This window comes from Micrasema longulum, unplaced genomic scaffold, assembly GCF_059751315.1.
Source record: "Micrasema longulum isolate JH-2025_06_02 unplaced genomic scaffold, ASM5975131v1 h1tg001064l, whole genome shotgun sequence".
Taxonomy (NCBI): Eukaryota; Metazoa; Arthropoda; class Insecta; order Trichoptera; family Brachycentridae; genus Micrasema; species Micrasema longulum.
In genome coordinates, this window is record NW_028278252.1 from 96,386 (window position 1) to 113,235 (window position 16,850).

The 16,850-nt window shown below is 32.2% G+C and overlaps 1 protein-coding gene and 1 long non-coding RNA gene across 2 annotated transcripts in view; one reads left to right on the top strand and one right to left on the bottom strand.

The window, feature by feature from the left end:
- The window catches only part of LOC148277246 (uncharacterized), a 39,048-nt gene extending 29,526 nt beyond the window's left edge, over nt 1–9,522 (top strand). Inside the window, exons 17-24 of the mRNA XM_088233141.1 lie at nt 1,502–1,617; nt 2,533–3,258; nt 3,747–3,905; nt 5,517–5,619; nt 5,761–5,861; nt 6,922–6,999; nt 7,886–7,994; nt 9,140–9,522. Of these exons, the coding sequence (XP_088089267.1) occupies nt 1,502–1,617; nt 2,533–3,258; nt 3,747–3,905; nt 5,517–5,619; nt 5,761–5,861; nt 6,922–6,999; nt 7,886–7,994; nt 9,140–9,291 (1,544 nt within the window). The 3' untranslated portion in view covers nt 9,292–9,522. The remainder of the gene's footprint in view (nt 1–1,501; nt 1,618–2,532; nt 3,259–3,746; nt 3,906–5,516; nt 5,620–5,760; nt 5,862–6,921; nt 7,000–7,885; nt 7,995–9,139) is intronic.
- Nucleotides 5,252–16,224, bottom strand: LOC148277248 (uncharacterized). Its single transcript, XR_015823545.1, has 2 exons — nt 16,109–16,224; nt 5,252–5,865 (listed from the first exon to the last, which is right to left on the bottom strand). It is a non-coding gene; the product is annotated as an uncharacterized LOC148277248 (long non-coding RNA).
- Between the last annotated feature and the right edge of the window lie 626 nt (nt 16,225–16,850).

A 16,850-nucleotide genomic window follows, 5' to 3' on the forward strand; every position in this document is an offset into this window, starting at 1 on the left:
TTGTTTTCGATAAAAATAACAAAAAACTGCTACACTAATACCAAAGAGTATTCATGTTAGAAATGTTATTTGCACTGAACTTAAACTTTAAGATACTAATAAATTAGCTTTAAAAGAAACACAAATTCAATAAACTTTCTTAATATTTGTATGGCACGGCCATTTTGAAAATTTAAATCTTAAGACTGTCATTGGTCGAATAAAATGGCTGATGGATATTGCTATGTTTGCTTCCAAACACTATTTTCAAACCATCAGAAGTATGATTTTAAACTACATTCGCAACTCAACTCATGATTTTTATAAAAATAAAGTTGATTAACTACATAATGACATCATAACCAAAAAAAATATTTTTTTTGGCGGTTGCTATCTTTGCTTCCAATGCCCTCAAATATTTTCATATCAAATAAGGTAGGCAGTTTCCTGTGTCCAAATGTAATGAAGAATATGGTCCCTAAGAATCTTGTAAAAAGAAATCTAGTAAAGTTAAGTCCGTCTCATAGTGTAAAGGTTGGTGCCTTTACCTATCATGTTCGAGGTCTTGGTTTTGACCTGGGAAGGTGAAATTCGACGTGAAATATTAAGTTTAACTCTCCTTTCCGGTGATGTGTAGCTAGTACACATTGCATCTAATAACTTTTATATCTCTGTAAATATAATAAATACTGGTTTTAGATTTTCGGTATTCCTTTGTTACATTTACATATCGATTGGAATAATTTATTATTAACTAATAAATACCTATTGGGTACCAGTAAAGCATTTTATCAGAAATAAGAGATAAATCACCTATACAATCAAAGGCCTACCGATGTGTCACATTGTCGCGCGGATGAAATAAAAAAATACGGAATATACGATTATTTCAAACACTCTTTACATCTCTCTCTCGATGATGTATATATACTCGCAGGAAGAGAGAGAGAAAGAGAGAAAAATTTATACGTGGTGTAGGCCAGCCTGTACCACTACCGCAAAATGCTCAGTTGTTCTCTGTACTCTGCTAAGGGTTGACCGTTTGCTCGCGCTGTGAGCATTAGCAAATAGTTTTTTCATGTTTTTAGTGATTTCAACTTCAAATATAGTTGATTGAAGCAAGTATTGCCTATGAATGTTCCATTTTTCAAATGTTAAATCCTTCTTTTTTGTATGTGTATTGACTTCACAGCACCGGAACGCACAGATTTTTTTAGCACAGTAAGGGAAGGGTTTAAGAGTGATTTTCACTATAATATTTCATAGTCCCTGGAATGGATCTGAAGTGTAAGACTTTTTGTTTTGCTTTCTCATTACAAATTATCAAAATATGCTCAACTTTGGGTAAGAACACAGTGTACCAGTACAATAAGGAAAAAAATTATGAAGGTAGGCAGTGTGTATACCTAAATGGAGCGCACACCCCTCAATTTTTTTTCCTTATCTCCTAGCTAACTGTTTACCAGTTGCGATGAGAAATGCGAGAATGAGAGGTATTGATTATAATGGTATTGATGTGTAGGTGCCCTGTCCCCAGCTCACCAGAGAATCCTACTGGAGTCTCTTATGCAGCATCAGCGTACACACGGCCAGCCCATGTCCCATGACCAACTTCTCCACACCATTCACTCCACGCAAGTAAGAAACTGCCTTTAGAATGAGGTATGCAGTCTGGTGACAGTTAAAAGTCCTCTATGAATTAATGCTGCGGACTCACGGATCAGAGGTCTGAGGTTTGAACCCCACTCTACCCCAACTTGATTTCCATGTTCTTATAGCGAGTTATTTACAACTCGTTTTAAATAGCCCCAAAATGGAAATATTTTGGTCAATCATAAGAATACAAATATTTATTTTTTTAAAACAAAATTTATATGGTTGGAGGAGATATTGTATCCCTATAAAAAAACAGTTTGCAACGAAATTGTCCCATTATATTAGTCAAATAAGATTTACTTTGAACCAACAATACGGTACAATCGGTACTAAAAAAAAAAAGTTATTATGTGTCCATATGAGTGAATCCTACGAGAAAAAAGTGTCTTAAAATTAAAAACAAGTGCATAGAGTTTTTTTTAAATTTTATTTTTATATGTATGTATGGAAATATATGTTCTTCATAATATGGAAAAAAAGTTAATCGCCTGTAAATACAATAAAATTCCACAAATAATTTAACATCCATTTAAAATAAATAAAAATATTTTACCATTATGCATATTATACCGTGGATCATAAGTCGCATAGAAGATCTTATTATAAAAATATGAAATTAAAAATTATTCCCTTCATATTTTATTGCAAACTAATCTAATTTCGTTGCGCATTGAATGTAACATAAATAATATGTATTAGTGTATAAAAAACCTAGTTTAAAGGTCATATCCCACCGAAAAGTCTCTAGACTTAGTAGGTTACTACATTTGATATGGAAAATAAAAGCTGTTCTGCAGCACTAAAACTGAAATAATAGTTTGTGTAAATGAATAATATAATTCTAATATTTGTATCTATTTATAATAATATTATAAATTATAAAAATAATCATTTCAGAAATTGTCTTCCTCTCCGCCTGTGACTCCCGGTACTTCTCCAGCTCCGAAATCCCAACCCACCACAATGGGGCAAACAATCCAGTTGGCCGGACAAACCGTACAACTGGCATCCGGTCAGACCGTCCAGCTAGGGGGTCAAACTGTACAACTCACCGGTCAGACGGTCCAACTCGGGGGGCAGACGGTCCAGCTGGCCGGGCAGACTGTCCAACTGAGCAGCGGACAGACTGTACAGCTCACAGGACAGACCGTGCAACTGGGTAGTGGCCAAACCGTGCAACTGGGAAGCGGACAGACTGTACAGTTAGGAGGCGGGCAGACTGTCCAACTAGGAAGCGGACAGACTGTCCAATTAGGGGGCGGACAGACCGTACAATTGGGCGGTGGACAGACTGTACAATTGGGCAGTGGACAAACTGTACAATTGGGCGGTGGACAGACCGTTCAGTTAGGTAGTGGACAGACAGTTCAATTAGGTAGTGGACAGACTGTTCAATTGGGTAGTGGACAGACCGTTCAATTGGGCAGTGGACAGACCGTTCAATTGGGAAGTGGGCAGACCGTTCAATTGGGGAGTGGACAGACTGTTCAATTGGGTAACGGACAGACCGTTCAGATTGCTTCTGGACAGGCAGTGACAAGACCATCGGTAGAGGGGGCTATGAGAGGAATCAACCAAAGACAAACCACTCCGTTGGTAGCGAAGATATTAACTAATGCGCAGGTATATTAATTTATTATTATTTTAGTTTGTACATTTTCCAAATTTTTTTTTCGTAAATCATAAATTACAAGCCGTTAAAGAGTCTATTTACATGTTTGAATCATATCAGAGTTTGTAATATTCTAATTTTAATAGCATTTATAAATAGGTGTTTCTGCTCGTTTTAATGTATGTATTTCACATACAATTAACAGCTGCCCGGTGGTGTGACACTTGCCTGACTCACAGAATTTTGCTTAGACCACAATAATTAAATGTCATTTTACTCAAACTTAGTTTGTGTATAAATATGATTAAAACAGTAGATAAATTGTTTTATTAAAAATATTTTTTAAAACAGGCGGTTTTGTATAAATGTGTTAAAAAGGTTAAGCATATCTGCCTTAAGCTTTCACGTGAAATGTTACACAAGAGCCTTCTTTACCAAAAGCATTTTAATAAAGATGTGAAGTCAATCAAAAGGTCTTATGGAATAAATGATTTATTAGGTCCGCAGTGGAAACATTGTGACTGGAAATAAGATGACCACACCGAGTAGTTCCGGAGGGTTAAGGGTGTCCGGTCTGAGTTTGGCCCAGCTACAAGGGAAACCAGTTTTGCTACACACCTCCTCCTCAAACGCAACCAACTCCAACATATTAATACAGGTTAGTCAGTGCAAACAAAAGTTATGTTACCCGTTTTTATTGTTTACCAGAAGATCATGTACAACGTACATTATATATTTGTTGAATAACTCGTATATAATTGCAATAAAAATCAATTTCAACTCAATTTTACGTTTTCTAGCTTTTTACGCCGAAATGTTAAGGTCCCATTTTTTTCCATACATTCTCATTCAAATATCCCCCTCAATCAACGTTGTTGTGTTTTTCATAACCCCGGTTTTACGTTGAAATTTTTTCAAAACTCATTCAATATGTCGAAAGACTCCAAGCCGCGCACCGCCGCGTGAATGGAGAATAAAATCAAGGCAAATAAAAAAATGTATAAATTATAGTCTCAAACTAAATTCAAAGTAGGTGCAGTGTAATTGACCATTTTGTTTAAGAGTCTAATTTTGACATTTTACTCAATTGTGACATGCAGTTGACACATGTTTGGGAAGAATAAAATCTTTACACCAATAAATTAATATGCAGAAAGTTTAAAAATTTGGCAATCAAAATATTATTTGAAATAATGTGAAATGAAGATATTTAAACAGTTATCATAAAAGTGTGAAACATTTTTGCCGCAATGTAAATGACAGTTGAAATTCTGTGGTACCATACTAAAAAAAGTGATACCATATAAATAAAATTTCCCAATATTTAGAGGAAAAACCATTGTATGTATTTTATACAAATTCAAATTGTTATTTTTGTATTTTTAAGGTTAAGTAACTACGTAAAATTATTTAAACATATTTTTTTTTTAAATTAATTCAATTAAAAAAAAACTCATTATGCATAGTATTTTATCGATAGTCCATATCTCTTGGAGTGTATTTCAATCAATTGTCCCGTAAAGTCAACACGACAAGTTATTTTTTTAAATAATTTTTTGCCAAAAAAAAATTATGTTCAAAACTCGTTTATTTATCGTAGCTGCTCCAAATTTAATTTCATTTGTCCGCATTTAGATATTTTTAATACAAAATTATGTGACTTCCGCAAAAAAAAATTTGAAACACTAAAATAAAACATTTGTCAGTGTGTAATAAGTTTATGTTCCTTAAATTATGTTTATTTTATTAAAATATCAAAATTTTGAATTGGTCGACTATATTATGAAAATCCCTCTCCTCCACTCTATTTCCTCACCCCTTAACCTTCTTAAGAGCTCTTTTTTTTCTCATGTCTTTTATAATATATTATTTTTCTCTTTACTTTGTAACATGTTCTCTCATTATATTTGTGAAAAACTTTAACTGGATGTATGTACTATTTTTTATATTTTGTATTCTTATATAACAACTGTTGTTTTTCCTTAATAAATAAAAATAAAATAGTATTGATTGAAAAATATTTTTAATGAAATCATAGGTAAGTATTAATAATCCCCAATTATGGCACTTTCTACTATTTTTCTGCAGTATATTTAGTCTAGTACAATAATTATAATTTTATGTAATTTAATTTTTTTTCATGCATTTTTCATTTCCTCACTTTAGCGTTTTCCTCAGTTTTACACCCTTTTTTTTGTTGCTCCCTAGAAAAGCGTAAAACAGGAATTTTACTGTATGTATGTCCATAAATCGGTTGTTTTTTTTCCAGGCTAGCGGTAACACCATAACAAGTCAGTCTAATTCTGAGATGGCCGGAAACCAGCGTACCACCCCCACAACAACCCAACACACGCTGCTGCTTAGTAACATTGGTCAGTGTCTTCACTTTTTCTTCTTGGCCAAATTGCTCTTTTATTACAGCCCCCTCAACAACCCAACACATAGATAGTATATGTAGATTAGGATTTGTTTATTTGCGAAAAAATTGTGATAACTTAATGTGAATATTTCAGTATCTTCAAGTGGTCAAGTGGTACGTGTAGCAAGTGGGGGGGGACATCTTTTAGGGCCGGCACTGAGGCTTCAAGCGGCTTCTCCTTCTACGCCTGTCCAGGTAACTGCAAATAAAAAAATCAATTATTTGTTTTAAATTTGTGTAATTGTTTTCCCATACTATTTTTATCCAATTATGCTTTCTCTTACGATTTGACTTATGTAATATAAACCTGGTGTAATGTTAATGCCCATATCTAAGCCGATGAAATAGAAGCAGAATCCTCAAAGAGTGTTTTTGACTCAATGGCTACTACTCGTGTAAAAATCCAGTAGCTCAATCACGAATAACTATCGACATGCTTAAAAACATGCTAAGCATTTAAGCGATCACAATGAACAATAATGAACATACTTAAGTTATCGCAGTCATAAGTCAACGCGTGTGTAATCTCTAAGTCAACGCTCTTGTCGGTTTGTTTTCCTTGTAAATCAATACAATTCATTGGCGAAAAATCGTTGTTTACTATAAAAAATAATACAATATATGTATTGCATTTGCAAAATAGTAAGATGTATCTAATACAAAAAAGTGAAAATTAAATTACAATTACTATGACAACTGCTTTTCTTGACATTTGGCTAGCCAACCGCCAGCTAAATGCAGTAAATAGCATGATAAATAATATATAAATAAATCAAAATAGCAGTTTTAGAATATTTTACATATTTACACCGGTGAAAAAGGTGGCTACGGGGCTAAAATTTGATGAGTTGGTTCGTCGGGCTGAGGACAGAATGAAGTGGAACAGACTAATCAGAAGTGTTTATGGTGGTCACGATCCTCAGCATTGAGGGACCGACTTGGAAGAAGATTAGGTGTTTACGGATGTTGCATTGTGATCGCGAATACGATAAACAACCATGGTGAGAGATTGTTATTTCGTCGCTTATTAGCTTGTTGATAGTTATTTGTGATTGAGCTACTGAGAAGGAAATCGAGTGGACATATTATATAATTCCGCCTCTTCTTCAATTTAATTACATAATTTCAAAAAATGGATATTAGAGATGGGTTGTACATGTATCTTGTTCCCTTTGCACAGGTCGCTGCTGTGAGGGAAATTTTTTTTAAAATTTAAATTTACGAACATTTGTTACAAATTTAGTGATTGTTTTAGGGGCGTATGGCCAGTACTAGTGTCATGTTGGGAGGGCAGGCCCTCAAGTTACAAGCGTCTCCCATCAGGTTGCATCAGGTAATATTTTTTTTATTAAACACAAATAAAGAAGTTCTCAAAATGTTTCAACAATAAAAATATTTCAATCCTGTAAATTTATTCTGGTAATTTAACAAGGTGACAATAATGTGATAATTTTAAATTACAAAGTATGGAAAAAATATGTAACTGGACCAGTTGTACCGAGAGAAGTTAAGTTAAAAAAATATCGTTGCATTTTTGTCAAAATGGATTATCAACCTATTTTGTTTTTTTTGACAAAAACGTAACAATTATTCAACTTTCACTTTCGGGTTACCTAGTAAATTTTTACTTTTTTTTAGTTTTATTTTAAATCTTGAAGTAGGGCACGCATAAACATATTCTTATGTTTGATGTAATAATTACATTGTATATGTGTATATAAATTATTTATAAACTGTTTAACACATGTTTGTTTAAGTTTGAATTTTTTTTTTCTTCATAATTTTTTTTTCCTATTTCATAATATTTTTTTTACTGCGTTAAATAAAATTTAATTGCCACGTGAAAAAATCCGAAGACTTTCTTGTTTTTTGACATAAAATGATATTATTACTACCATCTATTGGAAAAAAAATAAACCTTTTTCACAAACAAAGAAAAAAATGCTCGATAAAACAGATTTATAAACCTTTTTTTGGTGCAACGGCTTTCATAGGTTTATTTTATTGTAATAATCATTGTTATATTCAATGTTATTTGTAAACATGTTAATTAAGCTCAATTAAAAAACTAGATGTATTAACTAAGATAAATGAAATATAAAGACCTTTTATTTTTATTCAAATATGAATACATTATTAGATTTGAAGAATTAGTAATCAGTAGTCAGATCACTTGAAATAAATTGAGTTTACATATTAATCTATTAAATTTGTTTCAGGGAGGAGTAGCTGGAGGCAATAATCCCGGATCAGGAAGGGTCATATTGGCTAGCGGTGCCAGATTACACGGTCTCAAACTCTTGCCTGTTCATCAGACATTATCTAGAGGTAATTCTTCCTCCATACAGAAAAACCTCGGTTTAATGTTCCTCAATTTTACATTTTCCCGTTATTTTTTAAAAATATATTTTTTAAATTTATGTTAATACTGCGCACACAGTTTTGGATTTTCATAAACATCAACATAACTCAACTAATGGTAATCAAAATACTCAACCGACACACTGAAAGTGTCAAAATATGATAAGGCATAAAATTTACCAAATTATATCTTATTGGGCTCGTGATTAACTGGTTCTAAAAAATAATTTCCATCCAAATTTTTTTCTTCCGAGGACAGTATTTTTATTTACTTCCCTTACTGGGATGCCCCGTGCCAAGAAAAACATTTCACACTAGTTTAAAAAAAAATGTTATTAACTGTAAAAAAAAAGTATGAAACTCCAGCTAAAGTGGTTGTTGACTGCTTTCTTTTGTGAAATTGGTCACGGAGATATTGAGAAGTTGATAGCCGATAGATGGCCAACACATGTTCTTGTTTAAATTGTTATTTTTTTGTTGATCGGTTTTTAATGTTCTTATTCATTTTTATTATGCAACCACTTGTTTTCTAATAGTATCGTTTTCATTGTTTTTCATACATATAATATGTACTGTATATACAGTAAAACTTTTTACATTTTCCCGCTTTTTTCGCCCAATGTTTAGGTCCCATTTTTTCCCATACATTCTCATTCAAATATTCCCCCAATTAACTCATTCGATCTGTCAAAAGACGCCGAGCCGCGCGCCGCCGCGTTTGCCCAAAATGGTGAATAAAATCAAAATAAATAAAAAAATGTGTAAATTGTGTAAATTGTTGTCTCAAACTTAATTCAAAGTAGGTAATTGATTTTGTTAAAGTGTCTAATTTTGACATTTTACTAAATTGTAATATGCAGTTGACGCATGTTTAGGAAGAATACAGTTTTTACATCAATAAGTTACGATGCAGAAAGTTAACCTGTTAACCGGGTGGTCCGCTGTCCAATTACGCAACTTGTAACGGGCGCGAACTCTTTCACTAGGACGTGTCAGTATATAACAAATATAATAAGATAAATTCATATTATGTGTAATATGTGTGTGTGTAAGGGCCTAGATCGCATTTCGCCACAATATGACTCGCCTAATTTAATTTTGTCCTGTTTCAGGAGGTGGGGCGGTTGGCGGGCGACAAGTTTACGCACGCATCGTCAGTCCATCGGTATCTACAGCCAGTCCTACCTCCGCGGTAGTTAGGGCCGGGACTCCCAACGCCCCCTCCACACCCAACCCGAACCCTCCTACTACAAGAAATCACTAGCATTAACATCACCACCGTGAGGGCGCTGCATTGGTACTCTGGTCGCTGAGTGTCTCGATCATTTGTTCTAAGATGATCGGATTTACTCCTGCGAGACAGAGACCAATCCAGAGACTACGAAATATTGCAGTATGAAAATACATTTTTAAATGTCAACCATGTCTGGAATCGAACCCGAGACTTGCATGGTAGACAAACGTGCTGACCATTAGACCACGGGGCAGAAAAAAATAATATAAGCAATACAATATATTCAATATGGATAACGTAATGCAACAAATCTATTTGTTTGACCAATTTCTTTTAAAGAACTTTCAAAAAGGTCAACAATATTTTGAGTTTGTCCAAATTTTTGTACACAAAGACTGGATTCAACTCCCCGGGGAGCTGTTAACACTAACATATCACAACAGAGATGAAGAACATTTTAGAGAAGGTACACAACATCAACAGATGAAAGAATTGAAGGAATATAGATGTTCAAAAATGGGAAGAATGGTGAATGTTACACAGTGTGTTAAGTGACCACTCAAAACAGCCAATGACAGTTCTTGAGCCCTGTAAATGCCAAGACTTCTATATTACCTTCTCTAAAATGTTCTTCATCTCTGTTGTGATATTTTAATTTAAAAAAGGTATTGTGATGTAGTCATTATCTTCTCCCTTTCCGCACCCAGTTTTGCATAGGGCACCGCATTGATACTACAAATGCAGCGTATCTGGATCATCTGCTATAAGAAGGTAAGGTGATCAATCTAACGCTTCAGGTGCCAGTCCAAGGACGATGAAAGATTGCAGTGTAGAACCACCTTTAAAATCCGGGACCTTAAGAACGGTAGGCGAAGGTGTCAATCACTACACAACTGGGCGGATTTATCTTTATCCGATTTCCTTATTCAGGATTTTTCAGGGGCAGAGGAGCCGTCGAGTCCAAAACACTCGTCCTATTGTTCTGTTTCACATATAGAACTGTATTCTTTATCCGCCTAGACATAGAGAAATGTGACATAAACGACATGTAAAAATACCGATGTAATTTATCAACACCATTTTTAAAAAATATTATAAATACTCCTTTTAGTCGAAGGCAGACTAAAATATTGTGAATGTGATTTTTATATTCACTTTAAGTATGCCGATGTACAAATTTAATCTCATCATACAATGTGTTGTAAATTATTAATCATATAAATAGTTGTTACGAATTATTCTAAACCCATAAAGGCTGTATGTTATACATTCTAAACCCGTAAAGGCTGTTTGCTATGCAGTTATAGACGAAACAATTTTTATCACCCCGTTAGAGGAAAATCGACATTATTTAACCGTTGATAGTATTTTTGATGTTATGAATTTTAGAAACTGTTTGATTATATACATACATATAGGATCACTCACTCCCCCCGCCCTGCTAAGGCTAAAAGTCGTATCTGCTGAATAGCAAAATATCACATACTACAAATACCGATAAAAATATATGAAATGGATTTAGAATAATTACAGTAAAACCCCCTTTTACCTTTTTCAAGGAAGTAAGAAAAAAAAAGGGTAAAACTGAGTAAAACGCTAAAGTGAGGAAATGAAAAATGTATGGAAAAAATAGGAATTACATCAAAATAAAATTGATTTGCTACACTATAGTGTACATATACTTCCAGAAAAATTGTTAAAACGGTGATAAGTGCAAATTGTCAATTTTTTTTTTTACATATTTTCAATGATTTCAATAAAAATATTTTTATATTTTTTCAAACAATATTATGAAATCTGTTTTTTTATTAGATTTAAAAGCAGAGTGTTTAAATTATTATGTGTAAATAAAAAAAAAACAAAAATAGAATTTTGAATTTGCATAAAATAACATATAATATTTTTCCCCTAAATGTCGGGAAATTTTATTTATACGGTATCACCTTTTTTTCTATGGCATCGCTAAAAACAACTGTCAAAATTGTTTCCACTTTTATGACAACTTTTTAAACCATCTTTTTTATAACTTTAAATATTTCCATTGTTGTTTTAAACATTGCAATTTATTGATATCAAAACTTTATTGTTTAACTAAACGTTTGTCAACTGCGTATCATGATTTGTACAAGTCAATATGACGTTTTTGTTCAAATAAAAACTAAGACTAACCCTAAAGGTTAATCGAAACTAGGAACACTCGAACAAAAAGGTCAATTACACTGCACCTACTTTGAATTTAGGTTAAGACAATAATTTATCCTTTATAAGTTGTTTACCTGTTTTATTATGATATAATTTCGGCTTTAAAAAAAAAAAAAAAAAATTTTTTAAACGAAAAATTTTAAGCGTAAAACCGGGGTGATGAAAAATGTAAAAAACGTTAATTGGGGGGAATATTTGTATGAAGAAACATGGGTCCTGAACATTTCGGTGTAAAAAGCGGGAAAACGTAAAATCGAGGAACGTAAAAACGAGGTTTTACTGTAATTGCATTTTCAAAATCACTGTGAATATTGTGGAGAAAGGTTTTCATACATAACTAAAAAATAAATCATTTAAAAATATGTCCCTAGAAGAACGCGACATGTTTGGCCTTGATAATTGTGATGTCAGATTGGTGACAATGTTTTATTTAAATTTAAATTGTCACAAACAAGGTTCAAAATTGTTTTACAAGAGAATATCTCATATTTGAGAAGCAGAAATGACTTGTTGGTTTGGTAAATATGTGAGGCTATCAAATATCTTTTACTAAAAGAAGAATGCAAAATGATTTTTTAATTTACGACTTTTAGACTTAGGCAGGGCAGCATACGGTTTATGCAAGTACCATAATCAGGGTTGTCATCTGAAATAATAAGAATATCGATAAGTAGCTAAAATTGATCTATGCACACTGAGGCAAATTATCTACGTAGATCTCTTTATTAAAAGTTCTTAACTATAAAATTGTAGCTAATTAATTAGATTTTTTTAAAAGTTCTTAATTACTCTTTTATGTAATTTGAGTGTGAAGAACTTAATTTGAGTATGTCCAAATGTTTGAAAACAACAAATGGAGTTTCCTCTATGGAGTAGTCGAAGAAATATAGGTTATCAAACATAGGAAAAATGGTGACTGCTACACAGTAAAGTGATCACCTAAACCAGCCACTGACAATTCATAAGCCCTGTAAATGCACATACATACTTCAAACAGTTTAATGTTTCACTGAGTTTCATCAGTTTATATCTATACATATAAATGAGTTCGTAAATCATATTGTAAAGGAAAAAAAATGTCACTGATATATTGAACGACAACATTTTTAATTATTGTTCATCATCATCATTTCTCTATCCACACCCAGTGGTGCATGGGGCACTACATTAGTAAATGCAGTGCTCAATCATCTGTTACATGAAGGTAAGGTAATCACCAGTCTTCCGCTTTAGGTGTCAGTTTAGGGACTGAAATATTGCAGTGGAAATCGCCCTTTTAAATACATATTTTATTCCGACCTTGTCAGGAATCTAACCTGGAACCTCAGGCATGGTAGCGAAACTCTTACCAACGATGAGGCGGACTAATCTCCACTCGATTTCCTTTTTTTACTTGAGAGTTTTCTATTGAGTCAAAAACACTCTTCCAAGGCTCTGGGTCTATTTCACACACAGAACTGTATGCATTATTTTACTCAGACATGGAAAAATCAATCAGATCAATCCCATAAAGTAAGCTTATTCTTGTTGCTTTGGTAATATTTGTTGAGTGATTTTAAACCAGCTTTCGCCATGTTAAAAAATAAAGAAAAACAATCGAGCGACGCTCAATAATTTCCCTTAAATACAGAATTTAGTATCAGAAATATAATGTTAGTCTTTATTATTAACTATGCCTAGCGTTATTCCAATTCAGAAAAAATTACAATACCTTATATTTTTGTTGCAACATTAATGAAGTTTTGTCTTGTCTGTTTTATTTTGTTTAAAAATATTTACAATTTTGTATATGCCATAGACGTAATTTTGTATACCCTAATATCGATGGTCTAGAAGACAATAGTGCTAATTACAACATTTGTAATTTTTCAGGAGAGAAGTTGAAAGTTTGACAAGTTGCTTTTTTGTCTTTGTTTTGGTCACTTATTATGAATATGCAACTACGATTTGGGGACAGATGAAAAATTAGTATTCTAGTGAGTGCAAATGGCACGACATGTTCATTTAATACATTTGGCATTAAAATGTCCAAACCATTTATTGTGTTTAGCAGGTTTGTCTTCTAGACTTTACTTATACAAGCCGCCGTGAATAGACCAGACCGTATACAGAACGTAACTAAAAATGTTCTTTTGGATGTGGCTAATTTCAGTTTCATATTTTGGTGTCGAATATTGCCGTTTTAAATGTAGGATGTGAGAAATAACCTCAAACGCATTAAAATATTTTTTAAATTAAATAATTAGCCAGGTGAAGTATTTCTTAAACTCTGGCACAATACACGAAAAGTCATTTTTGATGGCTGTGATAATCACAATACATTTTTTTAATGTTAAATTACGTGTTATAAGTTATACATTAATATAACAATAATTTAATTCATTTGGGCATTTGCAGAATTAGCTCAAATGTATTAATGTTTTTTCTGGATATTTCTTGAAAAACTTTAAAGTTAATAATCTTGATACAATTAATTGAACTAAATAAGCGTAGTTAAACCAAAAAAATATTGATACTTTGTATCACAATTATAAGCTTGAATGTAGGTAAACAGTATGCTATTTAAATAAAATGTAAGTACCTACATCCAAATTAATCAGAAAAATAACATGTCAAATATTAGTTTGTCCATTTGAATTACAAAGGTGTGTCCCCGTGGTTTCAGTTCGATTAAGAATTTGAGATATTTTGTTTATAATTCATTTGTTTTCCACTGAAGGGAAAAATACCCTTAATTAAATGGTGTTTATTTAATCCTGTTAATCAAAATGTCTTCTTACATTCTAATAATTACTATAAAATTTCAATCAGTCGCAAATAGTGAGAAAAATAATGTAAATAAATATAGTGATTAAGATACTTTTAAGTACTCCCCAAAAAATGTAGTGTAAATATGTGACTAGAAAATAGGTAACTGTTTTTTATGAAAAAATCAGATTATAATTTATTTCTTTGTGAATTTTAGCAATGCTAGCTGATTATCAGAATTGAATACAACTTTTGTGTATATTTTGTTTTGTTAAACGTTGTGAAAGACCATTAAACGTAAAATTTACCATTCGATATGCATATCAACATTATTGCAATAAAGAAAATGTACAATCAATGAACTTTGTAAAATTATTATCTTTATTAAAAACACTATCAAACATTATAGACAATTTGACTGAATTTATTTATGAACATGATTTGTAATATGCAAAAAAATATATATACATTACTTAATGTATGTATCTACATTAAGAAAATTATGAAATGTTTTTTGTATCTGTTGGTGAATTTTTCGCTTGAATGTAAAGATTTTAGTATATTATAAATTTTTTTGTAAAATACCTACCAATAAATTAAAATCCATTCTATAAAAGTATTTTATTAATATATTTTTTATGAAACTTTCCCTTTTTACCCTTTAAATGTACCATATCAAAAGAAGAAAAGCCTCATGCATTGATCACATATTCCGCAATGCGAAGTATGCTCTTCTCCAACTTATTATGGAAGGAAAGATAAAGGGCAGGCGGGGTATGGGACGGAAAAGAGCATCATGGCTCGGAAATCTCAGACAATGGTTCGGTGTGCCGGATGCAGCAGCGCTGATTAGAATGGCCTAAGATCATGATGAATTCAGAATGATGGTCGCCGACCCCCGGTAGGGGCGCCAAAAGAAGAAGAAATGTACCATAACACATTCAAAACTATAAAATATCTTGAGCTTGAAATAGATGAGAACTTAATATGGGTCACTCATATTAATAACACAGCTAATAAACTCCTCATAAACCTTCAAGACCATTAGAAACATCACTGCAAAAATGCACGAGAAAAGTATATCATGTGGAATATGGACTAATAGGCTGGGGATCCGGTGTAGCAATGTAGCTACTAGAGGTGGTAAAAAAAATGTAGCTGCTGTTTTAACAGTTAAAAACACTTGTTCTCTAAATCATTTGTAATTTAACAGATTTTGTTCTCTAAATCAGTAGCATGTGATAACAAAATAAATTGTTTTGCTTAAATTACAAATTCAAAAAGTTATAATTAAATTTATTTATTAAATAATCACTTTGCAAAGCGCCTTTGAGGTATTATATTACGAAAATGGCGCTTTATAAGTTATCCATAATAATAATACCCACTCGTATTATAATATCTTAAGGAAGAAGTGCATACACATATATGCGTGAAATCTCCCCGGCCTGTCTCCACTCCACCCGCGCAGCCATGTGCCCCTGTCCATCCGTATCTTTAGAACAAGATTTTAACTGTACAAAGTCATTACCGTTATAAAAGAACACTAAAAACTGAAAGTAATTCCACAACGGAGTAGCAAATTAAACTGAAACTGTGTCATAACCAGTTGTAACCTTTAAGACATTTAAAAAAAAGTGAAAACTTCACCGTTTTAAAAAAAATGTGAGCCTACGCCGTTTAAAAACAACCGCATTTCAAAGAAACCCTGTTTAAGTTTTTCTGGGTGTTGTTTTTTAAGTTTTTGACCTATCCATCCAGACTCAATACAATATTATCAGAATTTACATACTGTAATGAGGCGCTTAATCAGCTGACAATTTCTCTAAAATGCCGACCCTGCCGTTCGATCCTTTTTGATAATAATTCATAATTAGCACCTCATAAACATGTATACCTTGAATAATGAATATCATATTTTGAAAAGAGTTTTATATTTTATATGATAACACGTTGACGAAGTAATATAAAAGGAATGCCAAGCTTACTAAGTTGCTAAATTTTCGTGTAAGCTCCGATAAATAATGTAAGTAAAGAAGCCTGCCCAATTTACGCGTTCATCCACTCCATACAAAATATTTGCATGTTTACCCTGGCAATTTCTTATATATTATTGATAATTTAGCAGGGTAATTTATTATAAATGTTAAATTGATATTGATGTACCCATAATGCGCAAATAATCCGAATGAAAACATAATTATAGGTATAAATAAATGACATTTTGTGAATTTAAAGGTCTCAGTTTGCATTTAATAAAAGTTTTAAGCCAAAAAAATGTAAAAATTATTCCATAAAATAAGGTTTCCATAAAGTACATGAAATAATAATTTTAAAAATGTTTTAGAATATTAGTAATTTTTAGTTTCTTATTTTGAAAAAATTGAGAAACGGAAAAAAACTTTCTAAAGGTACCAATAAGAACCCCATCGATAGAAATGTTTAAAGCCATCAATGTGCATAAGATTCGCCTAACATACTCTCCAATTATTATTCTAGACAGATTTGGAGGTGGATATTGTCATTCCCCTGCTTATAATAAATGAATATATAACAAGGGCAAGAAATAATATCATTGTGAATATTCTTCAACACATTTGGTCAAAGGTGCAAGAATTATTTTTCTGCCAAATTTTGAA